General features: G+C 51.1%; 5 protein-coding genes across 5 annotated transcripts; 3 read left to right on the top strand and 2 right to left on the bottom strand.

Annotated features, from left to right (window-relative positions):
* Positions 1–3,269: 3,269 nt before the first annotated feature.
* On the top strand, positions 3,270–4,862 carry Triagg1_3446 (uncharacterized protein; the record flags this gene model as incomplete). The annotated part of the gene is made up of 2 exons (XM_062897739.1): positions 3,270–3,371; positions 3,426–4,862. The coding sequence occupies 2 exons, from the start codon at positions 3,270–3,272 to the stop codon at positions 4,860–4,862; spliced, it is 1,539 nt and encodes a 512-aa protein (XP_062757435.1).
* A 1,647-nt stretch (positions 4,863–6,509) lies between these two features.
* Triagg1_3445 (uncharacterized protein) lies at positions 6,510–7,004 on the bottom strand (the record flags this gene model as incomplete). Its single annotated transcript, XM_062897738.1, has 1 exon — positions 6,510–7,004. The coding sequence occupies one exon, from the start codon at positions 7,002–7,004 to the stop codon at positions 6,510–6,512; it is 495 nt and encodes a 164-aa protein (XP_062757434.1).
* A 1,943-nt stretch (positions 7,005–8,947) lies between these two features.
* Triagg1_3444 (uncharacterized protein) lies at positions 8,948–11,691 on the top strand (the record flags this gene model as incomplete). The annotated part of the gene is made up of 3 exons (XM_062897737.1): positions 8,948–9,385; positions 9,458–11,506; positions 11,608–11,691. 3 exons carry the CDS (start codon positions 8,948–8,950, stop codon positions 11,689–11,691), a joined length of 2,571 nt encoding a protein of 856 aa, XP_062757433.1.
* A 1,099-nt stretch (positions 11,692–12,790) lies between these two features.
* On the bottom strand, positions 12,791–13,177 carry Triagg1_3443 (uncharacterized protein; the record flags this gene model as incomplete). The annotated part of the gene is made up of 1 exon (XM_062897736.1): positions 12,791–13,177. The coding sequence occupies one exon, from the start codon at positions 13,175–13,177 to the stop codon at positions 12,791–12,793; it is 387 nt and encodes a 128-aa protein (XP_062757432.1).
* A 3,189-nt stretch (positions 13,178–16,366) lies between these two features.
* On the top strand, positions 16,367–16,888 carry Triagg1_3442 (uncharacterized protein; the record flags this gene model as incomplete). The annotated part of the gene is made up of 3 exons (XM_062897735.1): positions 16,367–16,630; positions 16,691–16,726; positions 16,787–16,888. 3 exons carry the CDS (start codon positions 16,367–16,369, stop codon positions 16,886–16,888), a joined length of 402 nt encoding a protein of 133 aa, XP_062757431.1.
* Between the last annotated feature and the right edge of the window lie 802 nt (positions 16,889–17,690).

Genomic DNA, 17,690 nt, shown 5'->3' with positions numbered 1-17,690 from the left:
CATGACGATGTGAGGGATCGATGCAAGCGTTGGCCATGCAAGTGCAAGGTTCAGAGTTTGGTGGTGTAACTGTTCCTTGCTTCTTTCCACAGGGTACCACCACCCACTCACTGCTCCCGTAACCCCATACCTTACATGAGGTGTACATGTACCTACTATACTTGAACTTTCGATTCAACCTTGGGCGCCGCGCCAAGAGAAATGCCGGCTTCCAGGGACGTGGCCCGATTTCTGGCTTCCATGTTTCTTTTTGCTCCCTTGCAGGTCTGGGAGAGGGGCGGGACGAGATGGGAACAAGACTTGACCTTTTTGCCCTGCCCTGCTCTGCCCGGATATTCAGCTGCTCACGCAACCATTCACAAAGTCGGGCGCTAAGCCCAACGCTCTCTAATCAGCCACCCAGCCAGAAGAGACATCCCATCCCATCCCATCCATGCGTGCTCCGTGTACGGCACTCCATTGATGTGAAAGCGCTTCAGCGAAGCGGTCGATGCGTGCGAAGCATCCGAACTAGCCCTTTGGATTTACAGCGCAGTCTAAACTGTACTGTACGGCAATGAAGCCCTGTGAGACACGCTACTCCGAACAGAGGCATTGCAGTGTTGCGTGCTATTCCGTATCACGTACATATCTGGAGTACCTGTAGCCAGCTATCAGGCTCTAGGACAGGAGGGCTTCCCAGGTCCTGGGCGAGTCCTAGCCCTGAAATTGGGAATCCCGGTAAACCGCGCAACGTTAGAAGCACGAGTATCGGCAGTGCGATATATCGATTGCCGCCTTCGAACGAACCGGTAATAAAGCCGCCCCCGAGTCTCATATCATGTCGTATCAAACAGACGGTGTTGCGTAAAGCTCAATGGAAGGAATTGGCTTACCCACCTATCCGAGTAGGTACTATCAACGGATGACTCCGTACTCCGTATCGTATTGATCGTACTCCGTTCGAGTAGGTACTGACTGACTGCTCTACACTCGATAGAGCCGCATCAATCAAGAAGGGCCCCATGCTCACAAAGATGCGCAATGCGCAATCCCAGTAATCCTTGCCTTCTGGAACATTATTCCCTCAAGCTTCTCCGGAACGAACTGCCCGTTGTTGCAATTACCCGTGAGTAGATTAATGCCTCCCTATGGCCAAAGTCGCTCACCGGCAGGCCGATTCTGCCTTGTCAGGATTTAGGGGAGCAGGTCAATTCTGCCGATCCCGTCTCATCTGGCTGCCAGCAAATGCCAACCTGCCTGGGGGTATCACGGACTACACGCGTGTATCGTATAGACTACATGTCCGGTTCTGTTTACGGCGGCATCAATACGCTTTACGTACACGTATTTCCAACCGCGGGAGCGATAAGAGATCCATTGGCAACGGCCGAATCCTTCTCCCGCCTCTCGCCTGCATCAACGCATCAGCCTTCCTGGGAACCGCATCGTCACGAGCTGAAAGAATTGACGGCATCTGTGCCAAATAGTGTCTTGTCTTCCTGTAGCTTCCTGTAGGGGCCGGGGCCGGGGGGGCGATCGCCAGCAGCGCGGGGCTGACAGCGCCTTGGAACTTGGAGATTGCGTTGGTCCCGTGTCACCAAGGGCCCGTGGAACACGTCTAGAAGCCTTCGAAAACGGGCCCGAGCGCGACCGGAGAGCCCTGTGATGCCCTCTAGTGCCAGAGATTACAAACGAGTTCGCCAGCGCTAGGCGTTCTCAGACATGTTTAGGTACAGGCGGTTGCGTCAACGGGCCAGTGGCTTGATCGCTGCTAATCGCCGTGGCTTCATGTCCATGTTGCATGCGCCAGCTTGGCGTTTCTCATGGCCCCCCCAAGTCAATCCCATCCCCTTCATGTTCCCCCACCAACTTCAGCCCCGGCGGGAGTCGTCTCCGAGGTCGCCGTGGTGTTGTGGTACGTGATAGGCGACAAGAGGCGAAAGATGGGAGGAGGAGGAGGAGGAGGATCATGATGAGATTTTGGATTTGGGAATTGCCGACTAGCAGCTGCTCTGCTTTGCCTAGCTTCAATGGATTGATGTTCTCGGCTTGCTACAGCACAGTGCATGTAGCACTTTACATGTAGAGGTTGCTGTCAGTCTGTCATGTGAAAATCGACAGAAAAGCTACAGCCTAGGGGGTGGCCAATTCTGCTTTCTCCGTGGATGACAAGCTGGGGTTCTGTTTCTGTTAGAGTTGAAATTAGGCTGTGACTCAGATTGCCGTCTGCCCGTCAGTTCGATGCGTAATATTCCAGCACAATTGCTTGCATTGGCTGGACAAGTTCTCGACGCAACCACGTGGACTGTGGCAAAAGCAAAAAGGCCAAAAAGCAATGCTGTCTTGAGACATGCACGTATGTCGCAGCATCGCTCCGCAAGCCCGCTCCATGTGCTTTGTTTTTGGCTCCCATTGCTAAATGGACCCGCCTCTCGTCATTCTGTGGCGGATGTGCTGGAAAGTCGACATCCAGCTCAAACGATGATGCTGATGCAGGGGTGCAGCCCAAATGTTGGCTGCCAGCAAGTCAAATGACCCTTGGCCAGAACGGTTTAGCCCAGCCCATACCAACAGGTCCCTGTACAGCCACTTCTGGGGGAGGCACTGGCAATCTGGGGAAGCCCGGATGTCATCAATGGAGTGGATAATCGGCGTCGTTTGGCTGAGCGCATCTCGCCGACGTCCTAGGTTTGCTGTTGGCCGAGGGGGGATGGACAGCAAGCACTCAAATGGATCTTCTTATCAGCCGCAAGCCTCGGTTCGATTTGACAGATGGCTTTGCAACGGCGCGGAATTGCACAGCGGAATGGGAGGCGAGCGGATGTCGACGGCTTGACGCAGAGCTGAAAGTTGCTTGCTTCAAACGTCCACGTAGAGGAGCTAACGCATGCCAAAGCACATGACCATATGGGTGATTGGCCGTAGAGTGACAGGATGAAACGACAAATATCAATGAGGCATTGTTTTTACCAATTCTCGCATTCTTTATCTGTCGAGGCGAAACCGTGCCATTCGTAATCAGGAGCGGGAGGCGGAGACGGAGAGGAAGGCGAAACAATCAATCTCGTCGCCGTGCTGTGATGATGTGATGCTCCGTGAATCCGGGCTGGCGATAAGCTGGTGGGATGACATGATTTGGCCACGATAGCCGGCAAAAGCTCGGCAGAACCGCGACAATGACACAGTGACCTCAACTTTGATGACAATTCCAAGCTGGACCGCGGCAGTGGCAGAAATCCAAAACATTGCAACTTGATGCTGTGCCCGATCCGTGATCAGGCTATGGCATGATGCGCCGTCTCCAGCTATCGCTTTTGGCAGCCTTGCCGCTCTGCAGGGCCAAATCTCGGGCCTTTAGCATCCACGAAGACCTACTGGCCTATCCGCAGGTGCGCCGCCATAACATGTACTTTGAACCGGCGTGAGCGCTGATTGGGAAGCAGTTCGAGGTCGTCTTCTCCGACCACTTCATCTCGGAGCAGGATGCGCAATCGCTGCTCGAATACAACATTGAGCATCCGACGTACTCGGCCGAGTTCTCGCAGCCCACAATCAGCGATGCCAGCGGCAACCAGGGCCATCAAGATGGGCGCTACCGCGGCGGCTTGCCTCTCACATACGAGGTCATGAACATGCCGCCGCACCGCTACCTCTGCGCCATTCCGATCATCGAACCCCCGACCCCCGAAAACCAAACCGCGACCGAGCTGGCCAAGGCAGAGGAGGAGCGGGAGCTTGATCGAGCGGCGATCAGTGGCTGGAACCTTCTCAGCCAGCTCGAAGACACGTGCCTCTACTTCATGTCCGGATGGTGGAGCTACAGGTTCTGCAACAATCGCGAGATTGTGCAGTTCCACGCCCTCCCTTCGACTCCCATGGGGAAACCTCCCCAGCGCGACCCCCATGCGGCTCAGTACGTCTTGGGCCAAGCTTCCCTCCCCGACGGCTCCGACTTGGACGCGGAACCCAGCTCCGGTGGAACCAAGTCGCCGGCCGAGCTACAAGTCAAAGGCGATCAACGATATCTGGTACAGAAACTCGAAGGAGGAACGATATGCGACCTGACAGGGAGGCCGCGCACAATTGAGGTGCAGTACCACTGTGTTCCAGGGATGCAAAACGACAAGATTGGGTGGATCAAGGAGGTCACAATATGCGCCTACGTCATGGTGGTCAACACGCCGAGACTGTGCGGCGATGTTGCCTTTTTGCCTCCCGAGGAGAGCAAAGCAGATGCCATTACGTGCCAGCTTATTACCGACGATGAGAAACAGGCCCCTCCGCTGCTCGATCAGCGCGCATCCGAGTATTTGCGGGAAGATGAATTGGTTGAACAAGAAGAGGAATTGTCGGCGACTGATGGCGGCCGACTCAAAGTTGGCGGCGTGCTCGTCGGCGGACGCAAGTCCCTCTCCGCTGGCGATCAGGATGGCCAGCCTCCTATGGTACTGTCGCCCCCTCGAAACTACCTCAACACCCAGCAAGCCGCAGAGCAGCTTATCGAGGTGCTCATCAAGGCTGCCAGCAAGCAGGATGGCGGCCAAGTCGACCGGCTCAGCAAGGAGAAGCTCGAGAAGCTGAATCTCAGTCCCGACATGGTCGATCAATGGGAGCAGGAGATGATGGAACGAGCGGGCGACAAGGGGTGGCAGCTGGAGATTGTGGGCGACGTCGACGACGCCCAGAGACACCTCCGAGGGTGGATGCATGAAGATGAAGAGGGCGACGACGGAGGCTTGGCGGAGGCGGCCAAGGGAGCCAAAGAAAAGGGCAACGGCAAGACCGATACCACCAAGGCGGCGGACAAGAAGAAGAAGAAGAGCGGCGGGAAGAAGGGCGACGAAGGGAGCGAGGAGCAGTTCTTCAAAGAGGAGCTATAGGCGGCTTCTGAGAGGAGTAGACAAACGCGACAGGGGGCAGCCATAGTCTTCATGGCGCTTTTCGTGGTTGTTGTCCGTCTGGAGTTGGGGAATTTCTAATTGTAGCATCATCGTTGATTCCTTGCGCGGCTGTTTTTCATGCTGAGCGCGGCATTGCATCATGACAAGCATAGGTATATAGCCATTCATCAATATGAGCACAGTCCTTGTCTTTACTGTATATGCTGAAGATGTTTGCCTCTGTCTTTGAGAAAATGACCGCTTTTTACTAATACGAAGCCATTTCTAACGTAGAGAGTGTGATTGGCTCTAGGATTTATGGAATACTACGACGCCACTCGTTTTTCGCCATGACTTTGGCGTCTGCAAGGGAACGGGAAGAGAGGGTGTCTCCCTAACCAAAAGGGAGAAACGAGGCGCAAAAAGCAAAAAAAGCAAAGAAAGCCAAAAAAAGAAGCTCTGCCGTCAAAATTAGACGTTTACCGTTTCTCGGCCGGACATCAAATTGGGTCCGCCTCCACGTGTCGTTGTGTGTTGGCGCGTGTTGTACAATTTACTGTGAAGCCAAAATCCGGGCACACGGGAATCATGTTAGTACTAAGTCACAAGGCACGCTGCTGCAGATTGTCAGAAAATCATGTGCACAATTCTTTGCTTTTTTTCTATTCTTCTTTTCTTTTTCGCTTCAGCTGGACTAGGGGTGCCCAACTGTGGGTTCTTTCTTTTCTGATGCGTTGGTTGGAATGATGCATCATCCGTGCGTTTTCCGTGTATGTATGTATGTATGTATGTATGTATGTATGAGGGAATGGACAGCTGTTCTGTTTGGAAAAACTGCTGCTGGGCTGCTATATTTGTGCGTTTACCGCTTTTAGCGACAAGGATGCTTCACCGGTTCGGGGAGGCGGTGACGAGGATTGGAGTGTGGCATTGCTGATGGGTTGGGCTCATGGTGGTGATATTATGAACGAATGTTGTGATCATGCTTTGCTTGGGGTTGTCGATTGTTTCCGTTGAGGTTTTCTGCTGTGTAGAGTAAGGTATAGTCGTGTGATATCAGCGATTCGAGAGTCTGGGTCCATCCAGGACTATTTTTCTCGTCTCGTCATGTTTTCTTCTTCTTCTTCTCGCAACGGGACGCAAGAACAGGGGGGTGCTGGGAGGGGAATGATCGGTGTGACTTGCTTTGCTTGCTTGCTTACGGTTCGTGTGTGGCCTTGTCTCCAGTTTAGAGAAAATCGTCAATGCCGAGCTTGCAAGGTTTGCTGTGAAGAGATGTGCAAGGCGGTACGGGATAGTCATAGTGTTGATGAGTTGTCGAGGCGGCTACTGCTGATGCTACATGCTGTATGTGGGAATTGGCGCCACTATAGCACAGTTGAGATGCCGTTTGATCTCGAACTCGCTTCACCGTTTGTTTGAAGATGCAGTCGGTAGATATGTAGCAGTGCCCGACTTGTACAGTGCAGTACCCAAGTTACATATCGTACAGTACATACATGAACCGGGAACAGCATGGGTTGACAAGCAAGCGACATCACATCATCGCGACATGCCTAGGCGAGGGAGCGAACAGAAACCAAGAGAGCCAGCGATGCAGCGATGGAGATGGAGATGCAAGACCCCCCCGGAAGGGCGAGTGACGAATCACCGCAGGCGACACGGTCGTCGCGCCGCGATCCAGGCGTTGGCGTTGGGCGTTTGCGCTTTGCCGTGGATGGAGAAGATGCGGAACCGCAGGGCCGGCGGTCCAGGGGGGTTGAGAGGAGGAGCAAGAATATGAACCGGAACCCCGCGGGCTCGGCAAGTCCAGTGATTTACAGTGCGGTGCTGTGATGTGGATGAAAGGGGACGGATGGATTGGATTGAGGATTCGAGGGATGGTGATTGGCGAGGCCGTGGTTTCGATAGCGTCTGGAGGGAGAGAAAAGGAGGACAAGTTGGATTATACCCGTCGTAGCCTCTTGCTAGGTGAGGCCAATAAGAAGAGAGAGTGGAAGGGATAGAATCGAGGAAGAAGAAGAGGAAAAGAGCGCGTTGGACCCGAAAGGGCGGCCTTGCAGGATGCATGCAGAAGAGGCCCCCCACTGCATTGGCGCGTGTTTCCTTTTTCTGACGGGCGCCGGGCGGTGTTTGGAGCATTTGGAGATTTCAAGGGGGGGGGGTGTAGCGCATGAATCTGGCTGGTGGTTTTGGATGGGATGGATGGACGGATGGATGGATGGATGAGCGGTGGGTGGAGGTGGAGAGCTGCAATGGATTCTTGCGATGGATGATTAACATGTAGCTGGGCTGAGAGATGAGCTGCAGCCTCTCTATTTGATTGCGTTCGTCAATGGCGGTGGAAAGGGGGGCTGGGCGAGTTGAGGGCTGGAAATGTGACGAGACGAGATCAATTGATGTGTGTCTGATAAAGAGGTGGCGCGAGGGTCCATCCGGGTTATGCAGTTTGATGGCACTGCACTGCAGGCAGTAAGCAGCATGAACCAGCAGAATGCCATGGAATTAATGTCGCTCTATCGTCGATGTGTTCTTTTTTTCTTTTCCACAATACCTAATATAGCCCTGTATAGATCCGGATAATCTTCGATGGCTGGATCAATGTCATCGTGGATCAGATCATTGATGCCTTACGCACCTGATGGATCGTCATAGGCTCAAACAGTCTCCCATCAACCTCAACTCCATCCATCGCCCTCCTGGGCCACACAAGACGCTAACATCCCCCCCCAAATGCACGGGCCGCACGCCAGGCACAGGCACTAGCGCTGCCCCCTGTCAGACGCTGCAAGCCACCAGAACTCCATCACCTAACTGGCCGCTCCAGCGCTCAACTGGCCGCTACAGCTCACACTGGCTTGACCTCCAGCTCGATTTACGGAGTAGCCGCACTGCTAGTGAATTGGAGGGACCCTCCGTACTTGAAGCTCCTCCATCTTCAAATCTCCAAACCTCCATCCCTTATTTCCTTCTGCCCTCCTTCACACGCCAGCGGATCCCCATGGACGGCCATGGCCTCGGATGTCCATTGCAGTGAATTAATTGATTGCATTTGGCCCTCGTCTTTGTCTTTGACCCTGTTGACCTGATTTGTCCGCATACATACGCATCAATTCCGATACGATCAATACCGATCTGCCTATTACCTATCTGTCACTTCTCTCTCACACACTCTCTCTCTCGTCCTGTCGTCGCATCATTCCTCCATTCCTCAGCCAGACGCTACCTCCATCCGCCTTCATTCCCGTCCTTCGACTGCATTCCTCCTCGCGCTGCGATTGCTGCAGGCACGCACAACCATCTGTTGATCTCTGCTGATTTTGACGCATTATTTATTATTATTCCTTTTTTTCTCTTCTTACCTGTGCGCCTTGCTGGGCATAATACGAACAAGCCTTAAGCGAGTCTCCAGGACGACCACGATTCCCACACCCCCCCTTGCCTTGCCATTTCAACCTGCTGCCGCCCACGGCCCTCTATTTACGTCTCTCTCTCTCTCTCTCTCTCTCTCTCTGCCTTGTTCTCCTTCAGCACAACGGCGCCTGCCTCGCTGCTTGTGCACACATACGTCAACCCTTCTGGCCTGGAGCTGGACTCGATCCCTGTGCGCCGACGCCTTCCTGGACCTTGCACTCGCGACATCGCGACATCGACGCCCCTTGGACTGTGCCCGGAGCGACATGCTTCACCACGACGCTTCCTCGCGTGCCTAGTTCCAGTCTCTACGCGTCTCGCAGTCGAGCTCGTCCGCCATTCATTCACCTCGTAGCGTCGACAGCATCGGCTCAGCACTAAAACCCTGCGGCAGAGTAACTTGACTTTCGATGCGGGCATCAGCGCAAACCTTGTGCCACTCCCGCGCCTGATATCAAATTATATCACCTCACCGTCTCAATAGGCGTATATCAATCTATTGACATCCCTAATATCGTCTTCTCCATTGTCACCGGCCGCCAGGAGTCTGGTGTACGCTGCTTTGCGCCATGGACTACTCCAATCCCCGGGCCTTTCAAAAGGCTCCATCTCAATCTCAATACACTCGCGCTTCTTCCCGGGCTTCGAATAGATCGGCCACACACGCTCGAATGGCGTCTCAAGGCGTCAGGAGCCCGGTTCCCCGATCCGCACCCTCACCTCAACTCTCTACCGACCATCCGACACATCGATATCATCACAGCCCTTGCCCGCCTATCTCGTCACCGCGAGCCACTCCCACTCCCAGGCATCAGACGCCTCAGTTGTCGCGAGAGGGCAGCGTCGAATCTCCCCGCACTCGCGCGGTCTCGACATTTCTGCAGGAGAAGCTGCAGCGGGAACGCAGGGCCGAGAGCGACAAGTTCAGCCAGAGCTCAATGACGCGAGTCAACGAGGACCTTGGCGCGTCGGTTGAGCTCGGCCGTGTCAGCTCTCCTAGGAGGAGATCCGTGGCGGCATCATCCGATGGATCGCGCCCCAAGTCCAGCAGCGGCGGTGGCATCGAACTCGCCAAGAAGCCTGGGCTGGGCGTCAAAGACATGGAACACGTACGTTACTTCTGAGATGAGGCACTCTCGAAGAGCATCCCCCCCCCCTCTCTCCTGCTAACTCTCGGATAGGTCATCTCTAGCCTCCACAAGCAAAACTTCGACCTCAAGCTGGAACTCTACCACCGCCGAGAGAAGCAGTCATTGCTGGAAACCAGCATCGAGTCTCTAGAGCGAGACAAGCGCCAAACCGAGGAGATGAACGAAACCCTACTCGACGAGCTTGAAAAACGCGACAAGGCTGTCGAGGAGGCCGTTGCCATGATTGTCCTCCTCGAGGCAAAGGTCGATCAGCTCGTCAAAGAGCGCAACATGGTTCTGCAGGTAGAGCAGGAGGGATTCTTTTGCCGCCAAGACATGGACCAAAAGTATCTTCGGCCATCCCTCGAGCTTCCAATCGACGAAGCCGGCAGGAGTGGCGACAGCTTCAAGGCGATTAACCGCGTACCCAGCTTCTTGTCTGAAAAGAGCGAAAACACCGAAAACCTGCGTAACGTCTATCTCGGAGTGAGAGGAAGCACGCTCAGCCTGGCACGTGTAACCGAAGGGGCGGATGCGGATAACGGCCCGTCCAACGTCCCGGGTAGCCCTACCTTGAGTGTTCTCAGCGAGAGTTCCTTTGCGAGTGTTTACGGCAAAAAGAGCCAGGACAGCATCTTCCCTCGGCCCGTCGACCAACCCCTTAGCCTGGATGGCATCGAGACCGAATCGCAAAGCCTGTCTACTGGCCGCCGAGACATCTCTAGGAAAATATCCCCTTCGGGTTTCCCGCCCCGAGCGGCCACCGCCAATCACTTCCTCGGTGGACGCCGCTCCTCATCTGGCACCCGCCATTCCATCTCGGGCGCTTCTGTGGACCGCGTTTCCCCCTTGCAGCAAATTGAGAAACTGGGTAGGTCCCAGAGCGTGCTACAAGAGGGTTTCCGTCCCGCGCCCAGCCAGGCCGGAGACCGACGTCGCTCGCAGCCTCCTACCCTGAGGAAAGTAATGACGGATGGCCCTGGCACCGCGCGCCTTCACGATCCAAACTTCCCGCCCACTCCAGACACAATCTCAACCTCCACACTGCACCGAATGCGCAATTCCAACGACTCCCTTGCTAGGCAAGACAGCCGGAATGATAGATACTCGGTGACGTACAGCGATCAGGATAACCAGTCACTGCGAGTCTCGTTCCGAGGAAAGCCTAGCCTTTTGCGTGGTCAAGACAAAGCCACGGAAGGTGAAAAGCCAAAGGCTCGTGGTATCAGTGCTCCTATGCAGCGCCATCAGCGAGCCGCCAGCGATACTGCTTCCTTCCAGAAGAAAGAGAACCGATGGGACAGCACCGACTCTGATGAGCACTCCGAGGTCCACTCTCTTCGGTCAAGCCTCGACATTTGGATGCGAGAGAGCACCAAACCAGATCTCTTTGGCATTCCCAGCACCAAAAAGTCGCAAGGGATTGACAACGATGCGGATTATATCAACGAGCTCTTCTCTTTGCGTCAGTCCCTCGCTACCAATACCGCACCGCCCCCACCGGATAGGCGGTCGAGCCTTCACGCTCGAACATCCTCCACAACTTCATCCGTCCGAAACTCGCCCAGGACACTCACTCTTACCAGTACACCAGAGCAGCCGGAGGAGCTTTCAAGCCACTCAAGACATCACAGTGATGGTGCAAGAATGAGAGATGAAATCCACACACCTGCCCAGTCCCCGACTATTCTGCAGCACCCGCAAAGCGAGAAAAGGGGCCAATATCCCCCAATTAGCGGCCCGCGTACTGCTCTCAACAGACTGTTTCGTCGCTCGTTGGTTCCCAGCTCGCCGTCCAGCACTCCGGCGAGTGCCACAGATGCCACCTTTGCTGAGGCCTACAAGACCAGTCAGGGCGTCAGTCTGCAGCCTTGGCTTAACAGAGAAGCCGATTTCGACGACCGGGCAGGATCGACGCCGCCGCCCATCATGCTCAAGCCCCGACAGATGAGAAGAAGCACTGTGGGAGCCGAAGCAGCTCCGACATTTTTACCCTCGTCGACTAGTGCTCCGGTGCGCCTTTCCGACTTGGTTGTCAATGGCCGAAATTCACCAAACATGAAGAAGCAGGTGGTCGAGCAAGCTACGCCGGCGCAATCGGTAATTGGAACCAGGAGGAAATGGCTACCTGGGTTTTCCAGGGCTAGTAGTAGCCTGAGAAACAGAGCCAACTAGAGACTGCGCTCTGCGTCATGAATCAGGGGCCGCATGTGGACAACAGCATAACTGCAATCACCATTCTTTCCTTTGTCAGTGTGTCAACATACGCTATACCAGCATTTTAATCGACCAGAGCATTCACAAGTGCCTCTGGTCTTTCACCTCGACGGTTTTCACTTTCTTTCCTATTTTTTCCTTTTTTTTTTTCTGCGAGCTCAGCGAGCGTAATGGCAAAGGCCATGATCAACTTTTTTTCTCTTCTTGCTTTGTTGCTTTCTTACCTTCTTTCTTGTCCACATTGCATTGCGCGAGGCGTCTGAAGTTGCGTGTACATATGTGTATTCTATTACGGTCACAAAACGAGGAACAAAAGGGGCCCCGCAGGCACCAGTTATGATTTACTTTAACGGATGAATGAGACTCAATCTAAGACATTTTTATCTTTAGTTGCTTGCTCCATTTACGTGAGACATGTTGTGGTTGTAATATGTAAAGTGAATCGATTCAATAGCTCTATCTATGTACAGCTTTTTACAGCTTTTTCCTTCTAGGCATCCTGTCCCATGCCGTCTATTCATTGTTGTGTTTGATGTAGTGAGGGTAGCGGCAAGCTCTGCTTGTAGTAAAGAATGGATGACAAGCTCTGCTTGCGGTAGATGAAGTGATACAAGCTCTGCTTGCAGTGAACGAAAGTACTGACAACCTCTGCTTGAAGTAAAGAACGTATGGCAAGCTCTGCTTGCACTAAAGGAAGGTAATGGCAAGCTCCGCTTGTAGTAAAGAATGGATACAAGCTCTGCTTGGAAGTAAAAGATGGTGTTGCAAGCTCTGCCTGAATTAAAAGAAAGTAATGGCAAGCTCCGCTTTGCCGTAAAGAATGTGAATAAGCTCCGCTTAAAGTGAAAGAATGTAAAGACAAGCGCTGCTTGAGGTAAAAGAGAGTAAGAACAGGCTCTACTTGGAGTAAAAGAGAGTATTATAAAGCCGACTTTTAAAGTGAAGGAGAGTGTTGACAGCCAGTCTGTAAATTAAAAGAGAGTAATCACACAGAGTGTGTAAAATAAAAAATAGTAATAGCAAGCTCCCCCTGCTTGAAGTAAAAGACGGTATTAATAAGTCGTTTTTGAAGTGAAAGAGAGTAATAACACATTGTGTTTGAAGTGAAAGAAAGTATCGAGCAAGTGTAGTCAAAAAAAAAAAAAAAGACTACTCTTCTCTCTGGACTTAAATAAAGTCCCAAGAGCCCTGGACTCGCCCGGCATCAAGGCTGCCAGTGAGGTCGGAGAACGCACGAGGCGACAAGTCGACGTCGCCGAAAGCGCAGCCGGCGCAGCGGTCGACGACTTGGACGTTGACGGTGGCGCCGTTGAAGTTTACGCTGATGGAGCGGCCGCAGACGCTCTGGGAGTCGAAGAGGGCGGCGGAGACGGCGGCTACGTACTCTTGGTCGTTGTTGACGGAGCCGCAGGCGCCGAGGCCGGTGTTGTAGAAGGTGATGTCGCCGAAGTTTTGGCGGGGGGCGAGGGAGGTTGAGTAGGAGGTCGAGGGTGAGGTTGGGAGGGCGGAGGTGAGGAGGGGGATGAGGGGGAGGATGGCTGTGAGGGAGACCATTTTGGAGGTTGTTTGGTTTGTGAGGATGAGAGTGAGAGTTGGAAGCTGGTTTGGTAGTGAGATGGGAGTTGAGGTTGAAGGGGGATGTAAGTGAGATTTTATATTTCTACGGGGATGAATATGATCATCATCATGGCTTTGACATTCTGGAGTTACTTGTTTCATGATGCTGAAGCCGGATTATGGTTCCTAAGTCTCACATTTGAGGCCATGAAACTCGCTCGGGGGAGTTTGTCATGGCACTCTGTGAAAGACATTCCCGCAGAATCCAGCTTGCTCGTGGGATCTTCCAGTGCAACGAGTATGTGCTTCAGGTGAAAATCGATGTTTGGACCTTTGTCCATATAGAGGCTGTGAGTGAGATTTTACCCGTGCACTGACAATCCATGTTTGGGAAGCATTTTGGAAACAAGATGAACACCGTGCTTTTGTTTTATATAAGCAGGAGATCGTCATGAAATAACCTTAAGCAGTGAGCGGTAAACATGGGGAACCTGAAACATGGAATGATGCGGGAAGGAAATCTCCATGGGCTGATACTTGTGTCTGTGCGGCATAGGGCAAGCTGTGGTGAGAGGCACTGTTGTGCCGATGCATGACCAGATCCGATGGTAGGAATGACTACTAATATAACACCTATCATGGAAATCACTCGTAGACTATGTAATATGTGGCTCATCTCATTGCTGGTAAGGTATCCAGGCAAAGACCGACTCCAAGTTGTGGTTGATGTTGGGATGCTGCATTTGCCAAGTTGGGGCAAGTCAGATCTGCGTCAGACGGTTCTACATCTGCCGTACAATTGTGACACCTAAGAAGGAGAATAGATAACGTGTTAGGCAACTGACAGTTCGGTCTTTTTTTTTATAATTCCCATAGATAACAGTCGAGTCAAGGTTCAGCGCATTCTTAACATAGACATTTACCTGCATTGGGTGTAGAGCACAGTGCGCCTTTGTGATTGAAAAGTCGGGCTCTTCGATAACAACCAAAAGTGGGCTGATCTCAACCTCCACTGCGCCTAAAGCCGCAAATACAGCCTGGTACCAACTGTCCTATTCCAACTTGAACAAAACACATGCACAACCCGATCTAATCATTAAACGGCTTCTTCATTTATCAACCCAAGTATAATAAATTGCCGGTCCACAGACTTTGTCAAAGTGTCCATAGGGACAGGCATACATACACCCAATTATTCGCGTTAAACGAGCGAAAACGCCTCAGGATCATTTTCCATCGTCACCCAGATCCGAGGTATGAACCCTCGAGTAAGTTAAATTGTTCCAACGCGAACATGCGCGTCTTCTTACAGTCTACAGAAATTCATGGCGCCGATCGCGGCATTCACCATGGCAAGCATATTATTTGTGTACGTCCATCCAGCCTCAGGGCAGTTCAAACACTTTTGGTTTGACTAACCGGCATATTAGATATACGAGATCATCCATAAGGACAGCCAGAAGAGAATCAGGTCGGAGATAGCACACATAATATCCAACAGCATGTAGGATAAAGAGTCATGATTCGAAGTGTTGTGGTTATGATGGAAAGCCGAAACAGGAAACGTGAGCCATTTGCCCAAAGCTATTTACAGAGCTCGTCTTGCTGCCTTAGGCACGGGTTTAGATCAGCCCACTTCTAGTTGTTATAGAGGAGACTTTTCAATCACAAAGGCGCACTGTGCTTCGGACCTACTTGCTTAACCTAGAGAAATTTTATATCAAGAATGCTGATGCTGAACTGGGCTTGGCTGTATACTTCAAGTCTTTACTTGACGATTTGTCAATAATTGAAGATCAAACAAGTCGCATTGAACTGAATAAACTCTACAGCCAGCGCTGCGTTATAACGAGACCAACATTGTCGCACACATGTTTGGCGGCTCATGTCAGAAGCCTTGGGCGTACAAGATGCATATACATGTCGGACGTCAATGGGATCGCATGCTGATGATCGAACAGCCGTTTCAAAGGCACAATGATTCTTACCGCCATGTACACATACGGAGCCATATGGAATATATTACTTGTGCCTTGGCTGCGGCTTTTGATAACCACGAATGGCCATTGGCCTTCAAACCCAGGTTGACAATTGACCCCATGATCTACCGGCCTTTGCGAAAAGACGATCCTGCTGAGTATAACTATTGCTAGTTTCGGGGTAATGAACGCCGTTCTCGCCGTTTCATCTTGATATAGCGCTGGATATAGCGCTGTGACAGGTAACAAATAGTAGAGTCAATGAGGAAGGAGGGTGATGTGTGATTATATATAAGTACCTAGGTGCTGTTGTCAATGCTGACGGATCTTCATCAAAGTATCTGCGAGGCATAACGACGTTACGTTACATGACATATGGTGAAGATGAAATCATTGAAACAAGATGAAAAGCTCTCGGAACAATATAAATATTTTGTAATATGGATGCTTATATGCCGTCAGTAAATATTTTTCATATGAGATATCAAGGAAACTCCTGATCTTGTTCATTAATCCAATGCCACCTGGTGAAAGTTGCCAATGATGAAATATGATTTGTATTTGAAAATGATTATACCTTTGCATGCAATGGTGATTACATCGGATTTCTAGCACCTAGGCCATATATCTTGAACTAGTGATTTACATAGAAACAATGAATGCGATTGAGAGGCTGAACAACACTCTACACACCAAAACATATTCCGAATCGACCCTTTAACAACAGAGTAAACCATATAGCTCACTTCATTTGCTATTTTCCGTCGGTATTGATGCGCTGGAGTTTTTTACATCTAAATCGGTGGAATTATTGTGCTTCTTCTTCCCCGATCCTTGTTACCAAGTCCATATTATAAATATATATTGACTTGTGATCTAATTGGTGCAATTACGAGTACTTTATGCGTCGATGCTTACTCGTCTTGATCTGCGGATTCAAGACTATTTATTTGTCTATTGCGAATACGTTTGTCGTATACTCCGAATCTGTCTCGGTTATGTAATGCCTATGCTACTGGGACCAAAGAGGATGGTGATGTGGAAAAAGTAATCCTGTTTGACCTCGATCTTTGAGCCTTAGCACTACATGCTGGTACTCCGTGAGAACAGAATTACTATATATAACCCCTTCCGCTTTCTTGTCAGATTGGAACATCAACAATTATCCGATCTTTTAATCATAGCTGCCTTCAAAAACACCTTCACCATGCAATTGACAAGCTCTGTTATTGCCGCTCTTGGCTTTGCCATCACTGCAGCGGCTGACTCGGTCATCTGCTTCCCCCAACCCAGTCAGAACATCACTCTTCCTCAATCAATTCTCGACCTCGATACTTCAGTGAAGCTCAATTGGGCCACTACTCTATGCAACCAGCTTACTTTCCCAGCCGATGGGGTGGAATCCGCCCTGACTACCCTTGAAGATGGTATTGAAGCTCCAGAAGATGGACATCTCTATGGTGTGGAACTAGTAAGTGCTGTTAACGAGAGTCGTGGATCTGCTTGAAGCGTCACTAATACAGAACAACAGAATGTCCAGGAGATTCGGACTGTAGATAACTGTATTGTGAGCATCTTCGGACAGCCGACTATGAATATGATACATGCTAATACGTGGTTGCTATAGGTTAATGCACACTCTATTTTCAGCGGTGCCTGCCCAGGCGGTGCTCTCTTGACTCTCAGTGGCCCTCTCACGCAGTTTGCAATTATTGCCAAGCTCAACTAAAATATAGGCAGTTGAATAAGCTCATATATGGAATTATGCCTTCTCAACTGTGTCGCTACGAAATAATGCGACTGCAGAAGTTAGAGAATGGAGAATACGATTGGCCGTGCTTGTGCAATCTAAGCTGTATGAGTACCTCTAATAAATGTTTACTACGTTAGTCGAATCGCTCTTGTGAAGCATTACAAAGATGAGAAATGGGTGACTGTGATGCGAAATAACAGGCGATAATAATGAATAGGTGGTTGATACTGCGAGCTACAGCCGGGTGGGTTTATAACCCACGTTGATTCTGTGAAAATTTAATATTCCAGATGGCTGCCCCTCATTCACTTATACCGGTTTGATTTTACCGCACATTTATTATGTGCATATCTTCAATAGTTTCAGTTATCCCCATATATTCGTTATCCGGTCTTCCAATCCACTCTACTGCTCTACCTTCCCCTTACTGCCTAATGCATTGAGATAATTTTTGCACTCTCCGAACAGCCTTTCAATCTTCATGCTCAACTCTGATTATACAAATTTGCTTCAAGACACTCATTCGTCGCTTAATACCACGGTTGAAAATGTCGGATATTTCCAAAATGATTGACAGGCTTAGCCTGGTAGATAAAGACTCATTTGTGGGTAGGTTACATTCAGTGATACACACTAATCTTGGTGACGGGTCTCGCCCGATATATCCGAGGTTCCCATTACCATCACCATCTACTAGGACGTGATGCTAATAACCACATCGAGAAATCCACGCGGGCTTCTTATCACGAATATTGCAAGTCGCCGATGCATCTATTGA

The sequence above is a fragment of the Trichoderma aggressivum genome (assembly GCF_033847375.1).
Source record: "Trichoderma aggressivum f. europaeum strain CBS 100526 chromosome Unknown scaffold_010, whole genome shotgun sequence".
Classification (NCBI taxonomy): Eukaryota; Fungi; Ascomycota; class Sordariomycetes; order Hypocreales; family Hypocreaceae; genus Trichoderma; species Trichoderma aggressivum.
The sequence above is the reverse complement of the archived record's forward strand: the minus strand, read 5'-3'. Positions and strand labels throughout refer to the sequence as shown.